The sequence below is a fragment of the Mandrillus leucophaeus genome, unplaced genomic scaffold (genome assembly GCF_000951045.1).
Source record: "Mandrillus leucophaeus isolate KB7577 unplaced genomic scaffold, Mleu.le_1.0 Scaffold747, whole genome shotgun sequence".
In the NCBI taxonomy this organism is placed as follows: Eukaryota; Metazoa; Chordata; class Mammalia; order Primates; family Cercopithecidae; genus Mandrillus; species Mandrillus leucophaeus.
In genome coordinates, this window is record NW_012108108.1 from 132271 (window position 1) to 155283 (window position 23013).

The window sequence follows — 23013 nt, forward strand, 5'->3', positions numbered from 1 at the left end:
TTTCTTCCATCTCATTCAAGGTTTTTTTGTGTGTGTTGTTTTGCTATAAAGCTATATGCTGTATTCTCTTATAATAAAAAGATTAGTGACTAACTTTTCGCTCTGTATGTTATGTTTTCTCTATCCCTCTTTTTCATTTTGATCACTTCTATCAAAGATTCCTCTATTGTCTTAGTCTTTTCAAGGGAACTGTGGCTTCATTGATCAAGTACTAGTTTTTTGTTTATTCATTTTCTCTTTTAACTTTATTGATTACTTCATGTTTACTATGTCTTCCTCAATCTCCTTGACTTATTAGTTCATTTATTTTCAGTACTTCCTGTTTTCTAATAAAAGTATTCAAGGTAATGACCTTTCCACAGAGTATCACTTTGGCTACATTTAATAAGTTTTAATACATAATACATATTAATTTCCAACTTTTTTTTTCCAATTTTGGTTTCTATTTTAACCCAAAAGTTATTTTAAAACTTAAAAATTTTAGAAGTAGAAAAGAAATTTCTCCCTATCTTCTTTGTTGTTAGATTCTATTTTGATTTTCAATGAAAAATAGGTGCATTGTCCAGAGATTTCTTTATGGCCAAAATACATAATCAACTTTTTTTATTTTTACTTATTTATTTATTTTTTTGAGACGGAGTCTCGCTCTGTCTAATGAACATCAAACTGTTTTCACTCCAGGCTGGAGTGCAGCGGTACGATCTTGGTTCACTGCAACCTCCGCCTCCTGGGTTCAAGGGATTCTCCTGCCTCAGCCTTCCGAGGAACTGGGACTACAGGTACGTGCCACCACGCCCAGCTAATTTTTGTATTTTTAGTAGAGACGGGGTTTCACCATGTTGGCCAGGATGGTCTCGATCTCTTGGCCTCGTGATCTGCCCACCTCGGCCTCCCAAAGTGCTGGGATTACAGGCCTGGGCCACCGTGTCCGGCCTAAAATCAACTTTTATAAACAGTTCACAAGTGCTGGAAAATAATACAAGTATAAGAAATCTTATGTTTTTCAGTATGAGGTTCTACACTCAGCTGAATTAAGCTTTCAAAAACTTGACACATGTTAACTTTACATATTTATGGGGTATATGTAATATCTGGATATAGTCATACAATATGTAATGATCAAATCAGGGTAACTGAGATATCCATCATCTCAAACACTTATTTCTTTTTGTTTAGAACATTCCAAATCCTTTAGCAATTCTGAAATATAAAGAGTTGTTTATTAATTGCTTATTATTCAAATTATCCATATCCTTTAATGAGCTGTTCATTTTATGAGGCATGAAATCTGCTTTAACGCATTTATGCCTAGTATTCCATTATTGGACTGCTAAGCTTGTGGGAGTTATTTATATCTTACTGCTCAAGGTCATGGCCAAGGTCTGATTTTTCACATGAAAAAATTTGTAGCCTCAGGCATAAATGGGTTAAATATAAATTCATCAACTTTCCCTTTGGTTGCTAATGTTTAATATATAAAGTTTTTATTTTTAAAAAACTTTCTTATTGAGATATAAGTACAATTCAATGGATTTAGTATGTTCACAGAGTTGTACAACTGTCACCATAATTTAAGTGTAGAACATTTTCATCACCCCAAAATGAAACCCTAGACTCTTAAGCATTCACTACCTATACCATCATTGGTGACCCCCTTCCCTTAAGTAACTACCAATTAACATTCCGTCTCTATAGATTATTTGTCTATTCTGGACATTTCATATAACTGCAATTGTATAATATATGTTCTTTTGTGACTGGTTTCTTTCACTTAGCGTTAACATTTTCAAAGTTCACCATGGATCATGAAAGCATTTATTTTTAATGCCAAGTAATACGAATATATCACTTTTTATTTATCCACTCATCAGCTGATGAACATCAAACTGTTTTCACTCTTTGGTTATTATGAATAATGCTGCTATGAACATATGTGTACTAGTTTTGGTGTGAACATATGTTTTCTTTTCTCTTGGATAACTTTATACATTTTGATGCCATGTTGTCTCATGCATAAAAAAGCAATAATCGTTAACATCTACTTCATGAATTGTATCTGCATAAAATATCAAATAAAACTTTTTTCTTTGTGTTTAATATTATTGCAAATAATACTATCCTTTTCTCAACATTTATTTGGTATATATATTTCATCCCTTTATTTGCAAGCTTCCTCTCAATTTGTTTAGAAGCATCTATTATAAATAACATCTCACTGGAAATGCTTTTTATACACTCTGATAACTTCATCTTTATAAGGGAAACTGATATCACTTTCTTGTGACAACTAACTTATTTCATCTTATGTGGCTTTTAAAAATATTTTTCTTATTGTTTTTCTTCCATTCCAATTTTCATCTAACTTGACAGAAATGAAACCATTTCATTTTAAAAGTATAAATGACCTGTTATTTTGGCTCTCTCTTCATTAAGGGTCATTTGGGCACTTTTGCAAACTTTCCCTAGTGGTGGCTGAATAGAGGCAGGAAGACAGGGCTACTATATTTCAATGGAATACATACAGTATTACTACACCTACTACAAATAATCCTTTTATAAATAAACACTGCAACAGTATAAATAATACTTCTACTCTGTATGAGTGACTTCCACTCAAATATGGAAAAAAAAAAAAAACTAGAAGATTACTTTCTTGTCTAAAACCTCACAGGTTAAATATAAAAAGAGAAGATTTAATTATTTTGAAATCCAGTGTATGTAAATATCACAAAAGGATTATTTATTTGATAATTTACGCTGCCTTTTAGGTGTTCAACATATACGCAGTGGCAAAGGCTCACCCCTTAACCAAACTTTCGTCAGGCTCCTCTGATCCCTCTTTCCTTCTTTCCTTCCTTCCCTCCCTCCCTCCCTCCTTCCTTCCTTCTTTCTTTCTTTCTTTCTTTTTTTATTATACTTTAAGTTCTAGGGTACATGTGCATAACGTACAGGTTTGTTTCAACGCTCTTGCGTGGGCCTTGTCCTTAAGCCTCCTGGCCCAGTCGTAGCAAGAATCCTGCTAACTCAGTTTAGTGAGAATCCTCCTACCCTTGATAATCTGGTCAACATGGCTTGCCTTCAGCAAGGCACTGTTTAGTGGTTCGGCAATAATCCTCTTACTCTTGAAGCCTCTTCTTAATTTCCCATTCACTGATTCTATCTTCCACCCCACTCTTCTCCTTGGCTATAAATACCCAACATTCTTTACTGTATTCAGAATTGAGCCCAGTTCTATACTATTGCAAAAGAGCCTTACTAAAATCTGTTTTTACCACTTTACTGTTGAGCTCTGGTTTTCTTTAACAATACTGACTCACGATAATTGAAATTATTATATTGAATTAAGTAATAACCCTCTAACATTCTCTACTTTTGATTTGGAAGACTACAGAAATAAACTCTTCAAGGCCAGAAATGGAAATAAGGCCCCTCCCCTTTTATCCAATCCTATACTGTTTTACAATAACCTAATCTTTATCTCATAAACCAGAGAATCTGAATTAGAAATAGTTAGAAACCGAATTAGAAACAGTACCCTGGTACTGTCTGAGGTCCAGACCTAATAGTTCAATTATTCTGTTATTCCAAAAGAGCTTAAAAGTCTTGGTATATATTTCCTCATTTAATCTTACAAAAACACGTGGTCTCTAACAATTAGCAATGATGGAACTTAAGACTACCATGCATGTCTCCTATATTTTTTAATCTAACAAATTCATTATACTATATTATGAATTCCAATGTTTATCCTAAAATTGCAAGATATTTACTCAGATGCCACAGCATTATAAGTACGCTGAAATAAATCTTGACTATAGAGACTAATACTATCTACAGGACCTTTATAGTTTCCAATTCACTTTTCAATAATTTTTCCAGGATGTTTACAAAACAAGACTATGTTTCCATTTTTCCAAGATATAAATAAGAAGAAAAACAATATTTAATGTTTGTTATATGCTAGACTGTATGTTTAAGAAATCTTAATCTTGCTAGCAATTCTGTATTTTTTCCCATCATAAAATTCACCACAGTATATCTTGAATTCTAGTACATTTTCAAAAATTGCAAGATAAGTATATTATTATGCAAAGAACATATCATGAATATACTTATATCAGACTATGTAGAATAACACTATGTATAGGCCATTTTTAATGTCAAAAGAACTTTTCAATGGTTTCCCCAGGATGTTTCTGGAACAAGTAAATGTTCCCTTTTTATTCATGGCTTTGGCCATAGCTAGCATCTAAAATATCCAGGTTCAGCATGATCAGATCAGTTATTGTGACTTATTTGCCATCCAAACTGGATTGCCACAAGGTCAATCCAATCTATTGGCAACAAACACTTTTAAAATCAGGCCATTTTCCCCCCCAGAGATTAGATAATAGTCTATTTGATGTTGGTATTTGAAGATTACTCCTCAGAAAAGTAGAGGGACTTATTTAGTGTAATTAAGTTTCTTGAAGGCTACCTTGCAAAAGCTCAGAACACATACTTGACATAGCTGATAAACAATACCCACATCTCTTTGGAAACTATAATAATAATTGTAGCTAACATTTTGACTACTTACTCTATGCCAGACACTGTCTTATGTACTTTACATGTACTAATTAATCTAATTATCTTATTAGTCCTATGAGGTAGATACTATTATCACCCCTAGTTTAGAAATAAGGGAATTGAAGTACAGAGACTTTAAACAAATTTGAGCAAGATTACACAGTTAGGAAATGACAGGGTTCATTTTGTTATACTGTCTCAAGAGATTTTGCATTTTCAACATGATAAGACTTACAGAAAGCTATACAGCAACACTTATGTCATCCCTCTCCCACTTCTGATTAAGAGTTCTCTCTCTAGGCTACCAACAAACACACGCATGTGTATACGTATGTGTCATTTAAAAACACACACGGGTTCCTATTGAGAAATATTTGGATTTTCATTTTTTGCTATATAAACAATATCACATGTATGTACACACATACATACACATTTTCAAATCTGTTCAAGCTTATTTGTAAAACAAACTCTTAGCAATAAAATTGGCTTATTACGGATTATATGCCTTATAACTGTGATACATATTGCCAAATTGCCATAAAAATGGTTGTACCAATTTTCACCCCTACCCGAAGTATGTATATGCAAAATTTAAGTTTCACTAAATTTAACAAATGTACATAATGGGTAAATAATATACATTCCGTAAGAATGAATGAAGTTTTAGCACTCCTTAATCATCTATCTATGCTGAGGATCCTTATGACACTATGGGAAAGCATCTTGGAATGAGCACTGGGCAAGAATCTGGAGACCACAGGGAGCCTCTGCTTACTGTCTTCCACATCACCCCCAAAGCACAGCAATACCTAAGTAAGTCCAACAACCTTGAAACGTGCCCAATTTTTAGGTCTTCTTTACTGCTTAAACCGTTTGGCTGTATCTTTTATTACCTGAAACAACAAAAATCTTAACTGATATACTAGATGCTCTGGATGAGCTATTTAACTTCTCTAAACCTCGATTTTCTTCTTGGAAAATGAGACATATCTGGAGGGACTGGGTATTAATCCTAACTCTGACCGCTGCCTAGCTGTATTATCCTCCACAAGACATTTTACTTTCAGCAAGACATTTACCACTCTGTGAACTTAATTTGCTCGTCTGTAAAGTGGCGATACCAGTGACAAAAACACAAGCTAATAAGTGTATGCCACACAACAGACATTATAATAAAAATTATTGTCATTATTATTGCTATTACTTATTAAAAAGTGCGACTTTAAAAACCTATAAAGCTTTAAAGTTCCCGCTGGTGTTTAACATGAAAAGCAATTTTTACAAACTTCTCAACAAATTTAAACAAATTGTATTAACAATAACAGTTAACACTTTCTGAGCACTTAAACATAGTTTTTAAAAAGTATAAAACAATGTGATTATAAGAATAATACAACCACCCATGAAGTCGGTTGTATTATTGCTATCCCCATTTTACAGATGAAGAAACAGAAGCAAACAGTCATGACGTGACACTCAGAGCTGGAATACAAACTCAAACAGTCAGACCACAAAGTCTGTGTCTCTCTTGAACATGTTTACTACATTAACTTATTTTTGTACTGACTAGAGTGAGGTGTGTATACATTTAAAAATTAGTTTTTAAGCTCTAAATTATATCTATTCTTGAGCTGGTCTTTACCCATTCTTACTCCCTCCAGACTGAAAATGAGTTAAAGTATTTGGAAATGGACCTATATCTGCAAATGAGTCTTTATATACATCGGCATAAAGACTAAGATAAATATGTTAAGAGTATAAAGGTTACACAGTAACAATGATAGGAAAAGGATACTCCTTTGTCATATCTTATAAGATGAGAACATAAGTATCCATCTTATCAGAAGTGAAGACAATGACTAATAATGACTATTTAAAGATCAGGAAAACCTATGCACCTGTCCCCCAGTATCCATGGGGGACTGGTTCCAGGACCTTCCTCGGATTATGCTCAAATCCTTGATATGGAATGGCACAGTATTTGCATATAACCTATGCACATCTTTCTGTATGCGTCAAATCCTTTCTAAATTACTTATAATACCTAATACAATGTAAATGCCATGTAAATAGTTGTTAGACTGTACTGTTTAGGGATTATAAAAAAATCTACATGTTCAGTACAGATGGTTTTTTTAAGAAAAATATTTTCTATCTGTGTTTGGTTGAATCCACGGATGCAGAGGGCTGACTGCACAAGGCTAATGAACATGTGATATTCTAGTCCCTCATACTTCATTCTCTACATATTTGCCAACAAGATTTGATTACAAGGTAAATTGGATCATACTACTACCTGTTCCTCCTCTGTTTAAAATCCTACAGTCAGAGCAGGCGCCTTACCATGACCCTAAAAACTCTGGCTTCTGCCTACCTCTCCAACTCTTTTTATTTATTTATTTATTTTTATTTTTTTTAGTGGCAGGGTCTTGCTTGCTGTTTCCCAGACCTGAGTGCAGTGGTGCGATCAGAGCTCATTGCAGCTCCACCTCCTGGGCTCAAGCAATACTCCCACCATAGCCTCCTTGGTAGCTAGGACTACATATGGGTGGCATGCCATGACACCCAGTTATTTTGTTTAAATTATTTTCTGTAGAGACAGGGTCTCATCATGTTGTCCAGGGTGGTCTCGAACTTCTGGCCTCAAGCAATCTTCCTGCCTTGGCCTCCAAAAGTGCTGAGATTACAGGTATCAGCCATTGTGCCCAGCTCTAACTCATTTTTTATTACTGCCCCCTTCAGACTTACTCTGCTTAGGCCACACTTGCCTTCTTTCCATTCCTTGAACATGCCAAGCTCATTTCTGCTTTAGGACTTTTGTTCTGACTGTTAGCTCTGCCTGGAAAGCTCCGATCCCAGATCTTTCCATGGCTGGTTCCTTCTTAAATTCAAAACTCAGCTCAAATATCTCCTCCTTTGACTCTCTCCAGTCATTCCATAGAAGGAAACTCTACCTCAACCCCAGTTTCTATCCCCTTCTGTATTGCATTACCTTTGTAGTACTTGCCACTATTTAAAATTCAAGTATTTATTTACTGGCTATGCATTTATTATATCTTCTCTCAATTGAAATATAAAATCCTTGAAGGCAGGGGTCTTAGTAGTCCTTTTACACCACTCTATCATATCTAGAGCAGTGCCTACGCATGTAATGGGCCTTAGACAAATATTTGTGAGATTAAGTAAAAAGCATTGAAAAATAATAAGCAAACTGCTTTTAACTGTGCCAGAGACAAGAGACTATTAGAAAGTCACAAAGAAAATCGAATATGATGACTCTTCTGGACCTATTCATTCAGTTTGGTTGGTAATATGAATACATATAAGGCACCTGAAAGTTTGAATGTATTGAAATGGAGAAATTACTAAGTGTAGTCCTAATGGTCTGATTAAATTACTGCATTTTGATAATTAATGCCAAGAAAGAACCATTCTTTGGTAAACATTTCTTCACGGTCAGCTAATTTTTTTTCCATTCAACTTCCCTTTTACTTACTTATAACAAGATATAATTAGAAAAGAAGGGGTAACTGAGGATTACACAAGAAGGAATAATTAATGAATAATCTACTAAGGTTTTTATTTTGAATTTCAAAGTAATTTCATTCCAGGTTAAACTAGACAATTCTTATCCTCTGTTTCACTTGGCAGAAAACTGACCAAAGAAACCTTTTCATGACATACTCTTTCAGTAAACAGTTGTTTTCTTCCAAAATTTAAAAATGCATTCTTAATTATTAAATTTTTAGGCCTTTGATAGTCTTCAGTAAATAAAACTATTTGAGAAATTACAGAAGCTTCAAATACTACAAAATTAAAACTCAAAAGTTCATATATGTCATTAATCAACTACACTTTGCATTACTGTTTCACTACAGTAACTCTGTGATATTAGGTATGTTATCGACTTTGTTATATTTAATAGTTATCTCTTAATAAAGGTTGACTATTAAGTTGACATTCAAATTAAGATAGGCAAATGGGATAGGAAAGTGGTATCTCTAAAACTTCAGGTAATCCAGCTCACTTCTGCATAGAAACTGGACTTGCTGGCCGGGCACGGTGGCTCAAGCCTGTAATCCCAGCACTTTGGGAGGCCGAGACGGGTGGATCGCGAGGTCAGGAGATCGAGACCATCCTGGCTAACACGGTGAAACCCTGTCTCTACTAAAAAATATACATAAAAAAAAAACTAGCCGGGCGAGGTGGCGGTCGCCTGTAGTCCCAACTACTCGGGAGGCTGAGGCAAGAGAATGGCGTAAACCTGGGAGGCGGAGCTTGCAGTGAGCCGAGATTGCGCCACTGCACTCCAGCCTGGGCGACAGAGCGAGACTCTGTCTCAAAAAAAAAAAAAAAAAGAAAGAAACTGGACTTGCTAATTTTTCCACTGTGTGTGGTAAAATGAAGCACATCACATGACAGCCAGCAGATTTGCGATTTTTATATTTTTAGTAATCAATAATACCTTTGACTGTAAAACAAGGAGAATTTCTAAGCACTGAGATTTTATTTAAGCCTAATTACATAAAATTCATCATATTTTTAGACATTAGAAGGCAACTGGTATTTCAGGATATTATGTTATTAGGCTATTTTACCTATTTTTTTAATCTAATGACCAAAGTGTCTTTAGACTGAAGTATCTAATGACCAAAGTGACTTTGATTCACTTATTTTTTTGAAAATGCCAATAATACACAATGTAAAGAGGCATAATTTACGCTTTGTAGAACTATAGAATAAAGAAATGCTATTATTTTGATGAAAATTATAAACAGTGAAAAAGTTTCACTCTGCATAGACAGAAGTGCCCAAAAATTCATTTCTCCTTTTATTTTATTTTGAATAATGATAATCAAACTTCTCTGCTGTCTAGCTCAATGTCAAACAAATAGGAAATAGTTGATATATCCTTTGTGGATAACTTAATTTCATGCCTCCATGCACTTATAACCCAACAATACTAGTCAACTTACTGACATCAGGGATGTATTGATAATGCTAGAAGAAATCTAACAAAGTGACCCAGGATTACATATTTTCACACATAAGCATTCTTCAACTATATATTAAAATTTATTTACTGAAAAAATGTAAAAGGACAAAAGTTCATTTAATAAAGACAGTTTCACACCTAACAACTTGATCTAAATGGGTAATACATATTGTGAGATCATATTAAAATCAATATAATCCATAACTTATGAATTATCATAAATATCCTAAGAAGTTAATGTCCAGTGTAGAGGAAAATATCTAAATTATCTTTTAAAAATAGATATAAAATATACAAATAACAATTTCAAATAAAATATGACTGATGTACCTTTGCTGAACTATCAAGCTCCTATTATCCTAAAATTAGAATGTCTCCATCTGTTAATCTGACATGAACAAGCTTATAAATGAAATCAGAACAACACTGTATTCTGGCAAAACCAGAAACTTCCTGAAAACCTAGAAAAATATGTTCACAACAGATGGGTCATTTAGAAAATAAATACATCAATCTGTCAAACTGAGCACTGTTCTAATTCTCTAAATTAAAATCATTTGGAGTTCTACTTTTCAAGAGTCTGTGACATTAGGAAGGCCAGACAGGAAAAACCTAAAGATGCACATATACACATCTGTCATGACCTAAAGTGTCATATTGTTAGGTTTCCTGTTAAACATACTAAATTTAGGTAAAGTCCTTACCAGTTAACTTCTTCACAGGCTGGAGCCGAACACTGATAGATTGATGTGTGAGTAAGGGGGAGGATGGAAGAGAGCGAGACATGCCCTCCATAATCCGAATGTGCTGCATACCTTCACTCACTGGAAGTGGCGGGACGGCGTAGTCTGGCTCAAAAGCACAGTCGCTTTCTGTGGAGATGCCACCTGTTAGTAGGGGATGGAACAAAAGAGCTGGTGAGAAAAGATCCTGCCTTCCCTATTAAAATACATCTTATAGGATAATTCAGAACAACAAATACTGACTTTTCACTGTGAAAAATCAAATAAAGTATTTTCACTACATGCATTCATTTCCACAATTACTATGTACTCAATTCCAGGTCTAGCACTAGGAAACTGAAGATGAGTAAACTAAGGTTCCTTCTTATAAGGTGTTCACTGTCTCATGAGAGATGTAATCATATAAGGAAATAAAAGAAAATATATTTCCAAATAAGTTGTACAAAGAAATGATCTTACATTTTTTTCCCCGATAAGACACACATGAAAGGTATTTATCTGCTTAGCAAGCCATCATGTGCAATTGCTAGTAGCATCACTGTAACTCTACTTCTTTCTCCCCACCTCCAAGAAAATACACAAAAATTCAAGTGGTTAAGGCTGACATTATAATATAATGATCTTTGAATCTAATTTTTAAAAAGAGTATTTATATGCTGTTTACTTCTATTTATATGCTGTTGACTTCCATTTCTGGTAATGGCAGAATTATGTACTTCAGATCAACTTTTCCCAAGGAAAATTAGAACCATGAACATATGGTATAAAATTATATATAATAAATTTTTACATATATATATTCTGTGTGCATGTGCACGCACGCGCGCGCGCGCGCGCGTGTGTGTGTGTGTGTGTGTGTGTGTAGTCTAAGGCCCACCAACGGGTGAAAGTGGTGCTGGCAAAACTCTAACACTTTTGTTAAAAGCCCAAAGAACTATACTGTAGGAGCAAGTATGAACTGAAACTTGACGGGCTCTCACAGGGACTAAAACTCAGCTCTAAATATTTCCCATAAAATTAAATTAAGGCAATCTTGGATTGATCGTGCCTGCTCAAAACAAACATAAATCTTTGTGGAGGAAGGTAATATCATCGCAGGTCTCAAATTATTTACATAATTTATCACATACAGCATCTAGCCCTTAATTAACAATAACAGAGATAAGATAACAAGAACAAAGTAAATCAGAGAAGCCATATAAACCAGAAATAGTCTCACAGAGAATACTGAATACAAAACAATGAGGGACAGAATTTAAAATAATATGCTAAATATGTTTAAGAAAATAAACGTTCAAAATTTTAGCAGAGGAATGAAATTATGAAATTAAAAATTTAATAAATAGATTTAAAGGTAGATTAGACACAAAAAAATTAGCAAACTGGAAGATGTGTCAGAAGAAAACATTAAAATGATGAATGGAGAGTCCAAGAATGGAAATGGATTCTTAGATATGACACCAAAAGCACAAGCATTAAAAGAAAAAATTAATTGGATTTCATCAAAATTAAAAACTTTGTGCAACAAAGGATACTATCAAGAGAGTGAAAAGACAATGCTCACACTGGGAGAAAATATTTCCAAATCATGTATCTGATAGGAATCTAACATCTAGAACAAGCTTATCTAGCCCACGGGCTGCACGTGGACAAGGAGAGCTTTGAATGTGGCCCAAAACAAATTTATACACTTTCTCAAAACACTATGGTTTTTTTTGTTTGTTTGTTTTTGCAATTTTTTAAAGCTTATCAGCTATCGTTACTGTAGGTGTATTTTATGTGTGGTCCAAGACAATTCTTCTTCTTCCAATGTGGTCCAGGGAAGCCAAAAGATTGGACACCTCTGATTTATTAGGTTGGTGCAAAAGTAATTGCAGTTTTTTTTGCCATTACTTTTAATAGAATGTATAAAGAACTACTTCAACTCAACAACAAAAAGACAAACAACCCAATGTAAAAATGGGCAAAGCTGGTTGTCTTGACTCATGCCTATAATCCCAAGGCTCTGAGAGGCCAGGGCGAGTGGATCACTTGAGCCCGTAAGCTTGAGACCAGCCTGGGCAATGGAGTGGGATCCCATTTCTACAAAAAATATATTTTAAAAAACTAGCCAGGTGCAGTGGCATGTACCTGTAGCCCCAGCTACTTGGGAGGCTCAAGCGGGAGGATCGCTTGTGCCCAGGAGGTTGAGGCTGCAGTGAGCCATGATCACACCACCGCACTCTAGCCTGGGTGACAGAGTGAGACCATTTCTTGAAAAAGAAAGAAAAAAAAACTTCAAAGTACTTGAATAAACATTTCTCCAAAGAAGATACACAAATGGCCAATAAGCATATATAATGTAGCTCCACAATCATTACAGAAAAACAAAGCCAAAATGAGAGACCACTTTACACCCACTAAAATGGGTATAACAAAAAACTGTTGGTGGCAAAATTAAAACCTTCATACATTGCTGGTGGAAATGTAAGAGAGTGGTTCCTCAAAAAGTTAAACACACAATTACCATATAACCTAGCCATTTCACTCCTTTGTATATATCCAAAGATATGAAAACAGGTTTTCAAGCAAAAACTTGAACATGAACGTTCACAGCAGCATTATTCATAATAGCCAAAAAGTGGAAACAACCCAAATGCCATTAACTGGTGAACGGATAAACAAAATGTGGCACATTTATACAATGAAACATTATCTAGCCATAAAAAGAATGAAGGTCTGATTCATGCTATAACATTCAAAAGCCTTGAAAACATACTAAGTGGAAGAAGCCAGACACAAAAGACATTTGTACTACTCCATTTGTATCATGTGTTCAGGAGAGGCAAACCCACAATCTGCCATGTTCTCTCCATTTCTTCAACCACGACCTTAGTTGAGGCCACTATTATCGTATCTCAAACTTCTGTTGGGAGAAATCTAGGATTTATTCTCTATCCATGGATTTCAGGAATTTACCTAGGATATATCTTAACTTTTTTTCTTCTCATTCATCTCCGGGTCCTTTCACTTACTACACTGACTAAATCTTCTCTTCCAACTTTTCTTTTCTCTCTCTTTGGAATTCTAGTCAGATGAATACTGTATCTCTTAGACTTACTTTTCAAGTCTCTTCCTCTCATCCTTGATTTCCAATCTTTCATGAATATATTTGACATTGATTCATATGAAATTGCAGTATTTTATAGTTACGTAAACAAAGAGGCATGCCATTAGTGTAATTCTTTAACTGAGGAATCTTTTTATTGAAAAAAATCAGCATTAGATTTTTGGAAGCAATATATTTGATTTAGGGAAGCACCTCTTTTCACTTAAAATGTTCCAATGTTAAAAATTAGCTGATAATTTTAGAATCTAATAACACTCCTTAAGGAATAATACTGCAATTAGTCCAGTTTGGCTGTCCTACTTTACTTCTCTGCTTAAAAATATTTTCTTCCATCTTCTTTGTCCTATAAATTGTGCCTGAACTCATTGTAGCTACAGAGAAAAAACTAAAAATACAAGTTTAAAGGACTGGTGAGCAGAGAATCTGATTATATACCAGTTTTTCCTGGGTAACTAGCAATCTCAAAATCTCAGTGGTTTACAACATTTCCTGTATGCTCATGAGCCTTCAGACTGACTCTGAGTCAGCTGATCTAGGTTGGGCATGATAGGGCTAGCTAGATACCAGTACTATGGTCAGGTTCAAAACTACTGCTATGTGTCTTCAATACTGGGCCCAGTCACTGAAGGCAAGTGAATATATGTAGCATGCTCTTCTTGGCAGAAAAGAGGAGTGCAGGAGGCCAAGTCGAATCAGAGGAACATACTTAAGACTTCTGCTCAAGGCTGGGCACAGTGGCCCATGTCTGAAATCCTAGCACTTTGGGAGGCTGAGGCAGGACAGTAGCTTGAAGCCAGGAGTTTGAGATCGATGTGGGCAACAACGTAAGACACTGACTCTACAAAAACTAAAAATATTTGGGCATGGTGTCAAACACCTGTAGTCCCAGCCACTTGGGAGGCTGAAGCAGGAAGATCAATTGAGCCCAGGAGTTCGAGGCTGCAGAGAGCTACGATCATACTACTGTACTCTGGCCTGGGCAACAAAGTGAGACCCTGTCTCTACTGAAAAAACAACAAAGAAAAACCTCTCTGCTCACTAACATTCCACTGGCCTAAGGAACTCATGGAGCCAAGAGCAGCATCAGTGGGGCAGGGACATATACTTGGCCTATACCACTGGGAGCTTCTGCAAAGTTGCATAGCATAAGGAATACATGTATAGTTTTATAACACAAAGTAAAAAAAAAAAGGGGGGGGGTGGGGGGAGTCCAATTTACCAAGCATATAAGACAGCATCTACTGATACTATGCATTACTCAATCTTTATTTTCTATCTTTCTTTTCCTGCTTCAGTCAACCAAATTAAAAGTGACTGAGATAATGTGATGGAGATGTGGCAGAATTTAAAAACTGCTAACTTGACAGAAAAAATTCAGTTATGCTGGACACCTGGTGACTAGACATTCAGAAGTTGAGCTCAGAATGCACCAGAGTCTAAAGTGTATGGACACCAAAGAAATGTTAGGAGTGACTATGATCCAATTGAGATTTCAGTCATCACGAAGTATTATACTTAACATAAATGATTATTAGATATTAAAGTTCAAGTTAACAGAGAAACTCTTCAGTTGAAGACAATACATATTCTAGAGAACTGCCTTCTAGTTTTTCAAGTCATAAAAATAACTGCAAATAAAAACCCAGAAATCAAAAACCTCTAGCAGAATATGTTCATTTGGTGATAATTCAGTGAACTGTATACATCATTGGCGATTTTTTCAGTTTACATGCCATGCTTCAATAAAAGTTTACTTTTTAAAAGTACACAGGAGAAAAATATAAGCATGGTGATAAACTGGCCCCTAAAGACAAGGCAATTTTGCATATGTAACACAAGCAAAGGAATTTTGCCTAAATTATTTCAAATGTCCTTTTAACTCAGAGCTTGTATCATCACTCTGTGACTCTGCAACATCCTTACAAGTCCATACATCAGGCAAGAAACAGGAAGTTTAACAATGAGTATAGGATCATATGATCAGACAACACGACTGCCTATGTAAAAATTCTAAGGTGTCTACAAAAAAGCTATAAGAAAAAATAAGTTAGTAAGGCAAATTCACAGGTTACAGAGTTAATGTACAAGAATCAAGTGTCTTCCTATATGCTAGCAATGAACATTTGGAAAATTTTAAAAAACATTTAACCAACATTATTACAATAACTCTACAAATATAAAATATTTATGAATACATCTGACAGAATACCTACAATGTACTCTGAAAACTACAAGAAACTGATAAAAGAAATTAAAAACCTAAATGGAGCCAGGAGTTGTGGCATGTGCCTATAGTCCCAGCTACTACTTGGGAAGCCGAGACAGAAGAACTGCTTGAGCTCAGGAGTTTAAGACCAGCCTGAGCAACACAGTGAGATACCGTCTCTAAAAAAACTAAAACAAAATCCAAAAAACCTAAATGGAGCAATGTACCATGTTTATGGATCTGAAGACTCCATATCACTATGTCAATTGTCTCCAAAGTGATCTACAGATTTGAAGCAATCTCTATGGAAATATAGCAGACAGTTGTTTTTATAGTAATCAACGCGCTAATTTTAAAATTTATACAGAAAAACAAAAGAACTAGGATAGCCACAACAATTTTGAACAAACAAAACCAAAACTGGAGTCCAAACAGTACCTAATTTCAAGACCTGCCATACGGTACAGTAATCCAGAGCTCAGATGGTGTTAGAAAAACAATGGACACAAAATGAATGAAACAGTCTAGAGCATCCAGAGAAAGAATCACACACATAGCCAAGTAATTTGTGACAAAGGTGAAAGGATAATTCAATGTAGAAAGGATATTTTCAACAATTAATTTTGTAACTACTGGACATCCAGATGCAAAAACATGGACCTTGAAGCATACCTCTACTCACGAAAACATCAAAGAGAAATTAGTCACAGACCGAAAATGTTTAAAAAACAAAACTATAAAACTATTAGAAGAAACTATAAAACTATAAAATTATAAACTTTTTAGAAGAAAACATAGGAGAAAATCTATGTGACCTTGGGTCAGGCAGATTTCTTACAAAGGATCCCACTTTTTATAGGGTTCATATAAAAAAATTGGTAAATTGGAATTAATAAAAATTAAAAATTTCTACTCTTCAAATGATACTGTTACAAAATGAAAAGCAGTACTGAATGAAAGAAAATATCTGCAAAACACATATCTAATAAAGGACTGCTAGTTAGGCTATAAACAACTCTTAACTCAGGAACAAGAATGTAAACTATCCAATTTTAAAAATGGGCAAAAGATCTGAACAGACACTTCACTAAGTAAGAAACATGGATGTTAATATGTTTGGATATCTCCTATCTCATGTTGAATTGTAACTACCAATGCTGCAGGTGGGCCTGTTGGGAGGTGTTTGGATGATGGCCAGCGGGGGATCCCTCATAGCTCGTTGCTGTCTCGTGACAGTGAGTTCTCATGAGATCTGGTTATTTAAGTGTGCAGCACCTCCCTCCACCCCTTGCTCCTGCTCCCGCCATGTGAGAAGGTGGCTTCCCCATCCACCTGCCACTATGACTGAAAGTTCTCTAAAGCTTCCCTAGGAGCCAAGCAGATGCCACCACCATGATTCCTGTACAACTTCCAAAACTGTGAGCCAATTAAACCTTTTTCTTTATATATTACCCAGTCTCGGGTATTTCTTTATAGCAATGAAAGAATGGCCTAATACAGATGCTCAACATCATTAATCATTATGGTAATCCAAACTAAGAGTTACTACTACACACCTAGTAAAATGGCTAAAATTAAAAAACAAAATACTAGCAAAACCAAGTGCTGTCAAGAATGAACTAGAGATCTCATATACTGCTGGTAACAATATCAACTGGTATACATAAGTTGGGAAACAGTTTGACAGTTTGTAAGTAAACCTACCATATGACCCAGAAATCCAGCTCTTAGGAATTTACCCAAGAGAAATGAAGATATATGTCCCTCCTCCTACACACAAATAGCACACTTATTATTACTCTCCACAAACTGAAAAGTACCCAAATATCCATCAACTGATGAATAAACAAATTGTGACATATACATACAACAGAATCTTACTCAGCAATAAAAGGAATGAACTTCTGATGTGTGCACAAAAATAAAAAAAGGGTAGTAAAATCAAAAGACTATATACTACATGGCTTCATTTACAAAATATTCTGGGAAATGTTATAGTATTAGAAAACAGTTAAGCGGTTGCTAGGGATTGGGCTGAGGGAGACAAGTGATTACAAGGGCGCATGAGGGAACTTTTTATGTAAATAAGCTATATGTGATTTAGTGGTATTTAACATGACTATATACGTTCGTAAAAATTCATGGTATGTACACTTAAAATGGCAAATTTTACTTATGTAAATTAAATTTAAATAAACCTGACTTTTTAAAAACCTACAGTAATTTGTAATAACATAATCACTGTACACTTATGATTTGTGAACTTTTCTAATTGGATATTTTATCTCCAAAGTCCACTTTTAAAAAGTACTCAAAAGAAAATAACAGCACAGGTGGTAATCTGGTCCCTAAAACGAGTGTAGGCATGTCAAACATAATATACACAATAACAATGCATAATTTCTCAAAGGGCTTTCATGTGTGTCTGAAACAGTGGGGTTTGGCCTAAATTATTCCTAATGTTCTTTCATGCAAAGATTTATACCACTCTGAGACTACAATTATCTCACACAATCACACACTATTAAATACTAAAAAAAAAATAAGCAGAGAAAGTTTAATAACTAATTAAAGATCATAAAGTCAATCAGCAACAGAAGAAAATTAAAACCCAAATCTTTACCATGGTCTACAAAGCTCTACATGATCTGGCTCCCACCTACTTAATTCTCTCACCTCCTCCCCTTCCAACTTCTCTGACTTCATCCCTTCCCACTTTCCGCCTCAATTCACACAGCACTTATCATTACCTGATATGACTTTCTTCTTTTATTTCTCTCACTCCTCCAGAATGACAGTATCTTAACAGTAGGGACTTTCTCTCGTTTGTGTATCACATAATTCAGCCTGACTGAGACATGGGTATTAGGGTAGCCCCCAGCTGGACAGAGGGGCAAAGCTGACTCAGGCCTCCAGTCTTCTGTGGAGACTCAGCTCTGGCCCTTCCATCTGCCTGGACTACTCTGTCCCAGGGTCTTCTTTTGGTGTTTTCGTCTCACAATCTCAGCACAGAAGGGACATCTTTACTTGCAGAGGCGTTAATGCCCTGGCTAGAATCTCCAGTGCAGACTTGAACAGAAGTAGTAATAGCAGACATGAGAAAAGGAAAAACTTTCAGCTTTTCAATACTCTGTCTGTATCGGTGGGATGCAAATAGAAAGGACTCCTGATGAAATAAATTCTATGAATGAAATCTATATGGAAAAGCCTTCAAGAGGAGTGCTAATGTTATTCTACAGAAATCACAGGCAAGAGACAAACCATGAATGTAAAGATTGTACAAAAGCCTTCAGTAACCATATTCCCTTCAGAGACATGGGAGAATTCAAAATGAAAAGAAACCCTTTGAACAATTTCAGAGCAGGACAGTATTTGATCTATAGTCACCTCCAAAACATACATGAGATCTCACACCGAAGACAAACTTTATGACTGTAATCAGTGTGGAAAGTTCTTCAAAAACAGCTCCTGCTTTGTAGTGCACAAGAGAATATACACTGGGCAAAAACTCAACACGAAGACTGTGGGAACCTTTAGTAGGAGCGCTCATTTTACTGTGCACTGGAGCGGATATCCACGTTGGAGAAAACTCCACAACAGCACTGACTGGGAAAAAGTAGAAACTTTCACCTTACAATGGCTATACACATATGAGAGAAACACTATGAATACGATAAACTCAGGAAAAGTCTTGAGCAGGAACTTTAATATGACTGAACATGTTTAGACACATTCTGGGAAGAAAGGCTATAAATGCAATGACCGGGAAGGTTTTCAGCAGTTATTCAACCTATGCCTATGGAAAAAGGTGAGGACATATAAACGAGAGAAATCGTATATGTAATGAATATGTTAGAAAGGCTTCAATAGTCCTTCTTGCCTTTAGAGATACGAAAAGTCACACTGGAAAGAAACCTTAAGACTATATACCACCTAGGAGGGCCTTCAGCCAAAAATTTTCTCTTGTTCTACATAAGAGAATTAATACAAGGAAACAAACCATATGACTGTTTAAAAAAAATCAGTAAGGATATATATTTGAAAAATATAATTAGGTTCCAATTCCAGGAAAGATGGAGTACACATACCCTATCTTGTCTCTCTCATTGAATACAACTATAAACCCTGGAAAAAATGCACAGAGCTTAATTCAAGTTTCCCATCTGGCATGTAAGGAATTTAGAAGTCTTCACTTCATCTAACATGTAAAAAACTAAACACAACGAAAAATCAACAACTCTTCTTACATTCTTTAGAGAAGTGAAGTTACAACGTAAACTGCTGTGCCAAAAGTTGGAGGGACAGACAGGTGACTATAGAGAATAACAACTTACCAATGCAGAAACCCACAAGCAGCAACCTCAGTGGGAACCAATACAGAAGCAGGAAAACCTCAACTGTAGATGATGAATTATTGGAGGCTCACACAGACAAGCCTGAGAAATCAAAATTCGGAGGTGACCCAGTTTCAGAGGGGCCCCAATCTTTTGTGAGTTTTATCTCCTGGAGCACTATGAGGCTCTCAGTAATTATTGAAGAAAAATCCACTCCTGCTTCCAGAAGGGGAAGAAGGAAGGTAACCATTTTGAAATGTACCAGAGAATGGTATTCTTAACCATTAGGAGAAATTATTTTCCCAGAGCTTAACCAAACTTGTGAATGAAAAATACCAAACTTCAGCCTCCTCCAGCCATCCTGTTCCACCTAACTATGAGAAAGGGAAAAACAAACAAACAAAAAACAAAGAAAAAAACAGAGAAGCACTGGTAAAGTTCACAGTGAAGGGGCACAGGTTCACCAAAAGACAAGAACTTAAGAAAGTACCATAGGATGCTTCCTTTTCCCACGCACCTGAACACTACATTACTAAAGGTTTATTCACCACAGTTCCTTTCACTCAAAACATCATGTCTACCTTTCAGTGAAAAATTGCAAGACACATTAAAAGGGGAAAGATACTGTTGAAAGAGACAGAGCAAGGATTAGAAACACACCCAGTTACAGTGTGTCCGGAGTTGGTTCCTTCCGATGGGTTCCTGGTCTTGCTGACTTCAAGAATGAAGTCGCAGACCTTCGTGGTGAGTGTTACAGCTCTCAAAGGTGGCACGGACCCAAAGAGTAGCAAGATTTGTTGTGAAGGGCAAAAGACCAAAGCTTCCACAGGGCAGAAGGGGATACAGATGAGTTACCACTGCCAGCTGGTGTGGCCAGCTTTTATTCCCTTATTTGTCCCCGCCCATGTCCAGTTGATTGGTCCATTTTACAGAGTGCTGATTGGTCCACTTCACGTAGCACTGATTACTGCATTTTACAAACCTCTAGCTAGCTACAGAGCCCCGATTGGTGCGTTTTTACAGAGCACTGATTGGTGCATTTTATAAACCTCTAACTAGCTACAGAGCGCTGATTGGTGTGTTTTACAAATTTCTTGTAAGACAGAAAAGTTCTCCAAGTCCCCACTCGACCCAGGAAGTCTAGCTGGCTTCACCTCTCAACAGCAGGGATTAAACATCCTGCTATACACTGGTTCTGACTATAAATATAAACAATTATTATTAATATGCTATGAGATTTCATGAAAAAAAGTAGACAACATGCAAGAACAAGTAAGTAGTATAAGTAGATGGAAATTCTATTAAAGAATAAGAAAATGCAGAGATCAAAAACATTAGAATAGAAATTAAGAATGCCTTTAATGGGTTCATTAGCAGACTGGACATGGCTGAGGAAAGAGTCTGGTCTTGAGGATATGTGAATAAAAACATTCAAAACTGAAAAGTAAACAGAAAAAAGAACAGAACACCTAAGAACTGTGGAGCCATTACAAAAGGTGTAAATATGCATAATGGGAATTACAGAAGAAGAAATATTTAAGTCAATAATGACTGAAGATTTCCCCAAATTAATGTCAGACACCAAACCATAAACAAGAAAGCTCAGAGTACCCCAAGCAGGATAAATGCCAAACAAACTAAGCTTCAGTAAAACATATTCAGACTTCAGAAAATCACAGAGAAAGAAAAAAATATTAAACCAGAGGGGAAAAAACCTTACCTACAGAGAAGCAAAGAAAAAATTATTAATATATCTGACATCTCCTCAGAAACAATACAAGAGTAGAATGAAATAAAGTGGTTAAAAAAAAAACAACCTAGAATTCTGTACCCCGCAGAATCATCCTTCAAAAGTGAAGGAGAAATAAAGACTTTCCTAAACAAAAACAGAAAATTTGTTGCCAGTAGACCTGCCTTGCAAGAAATGTTAAAAGTTCTTCTGAGAAAGAAAATGATATAGGTCAGAAAGTCTGATCTACATAAAGAAAGAATAAGCTTTAGAGAATGAATAAGTGAAGATAAAGACTTTTTAAAAAATTCTTAATTGTTCTAACAGATAAGGTGTTCAAAGTAACAACAGCAACAATATATTTGATTATGTATGCTTGTGTGTCTACGTGTATATGTATAACATATATATATACACATACACACGTTTGCATGTATGCTTGTGTGTGTGAGTAAAATAAATGACGACAACGATATAAGGAATGCCAGGAAGGAATAAGGGATATTTTGTTATTACACAGTATCTGCACTACCTGTGAAATAGTACAGTATTATTTGAAAGTGAACTTAAGTTTATTGTAAATATATATTGCAAATCCTACGCAGCCACTAAAAAAGGTGAAAAAATAAGTGATATAAGAAAGGAAAGAAAATTGAATTATATAAAATTCTGAATTAAAACAACAAACGGCAGAAAAGAGTAGAAGACAAATATAGAAACTGTAAAGGGTAACAAACAGAAAACAGTAATAAGTATGGTAGACATTAATCCAACTATATCGATAATCACTTCAAATGTCAATGATCTAAATATACCAATTAAAAGTCAGAGATTGTAACAATGGGTCAAAAAAACAGACCCAACTAATGTGTTACTTACAAAAAACCCACTTTAAAGGAGTCAATTCCCCAACAAGACTTAACAGTCTTGACTGATGAGTATGTAACAAGAGAGAATCAAAACACGAGGCAAAAATGGAAAGAACTACATGGATAAACAGATGAATACACTATCACACTTGAGACTTTGATAGCCTTCTTTCAGAAATGGACAGATCCAGCAGGCAGAAAATCAGTAAGGACACAGCTGAACTCAACAGCACCATCAATCAACTGATTATGATGGACACCTATAGACTACTTCACATTACCACAGCAGAATACACATTCTTTTCAAGTGCACATGGAATGTTCATTATGAATGAACACATTCTGGGCAATAAAGTACACCTTAACAAACTCAAAAGAATAGAAATCATACAATGGTTGCTCTAAGACCACAACAGAATTAAACTAGAAATCAATAACAGAAAGAGAGCTGAAAA

General features: G+C 35.5%; 1 protein-coding gene across 1 annotated transcript in view; it reads right to left on the reverse strand.

The window, feature by feature from the left end:
- Positions 1 to 23013, reverse strand: part of LOC105529076 (protein TANC2-like) — a gene marked incomplete at its 3' end in the record, with an annotated part of 274386 nt that overhangs the window by 122781 nt on the left and 128592 nt on the right. Inside the window, exon 4 of the mRNA XM_011966129.1 lies at positions 10273 to 10455. Coding sequence (XP_011821519.1) covers positions 10273 to 10455 — 183 coding nt within the window. The remainder of the gene's footprint in view (positions 1 to 10272; positions 10456 to 23013) is intronic.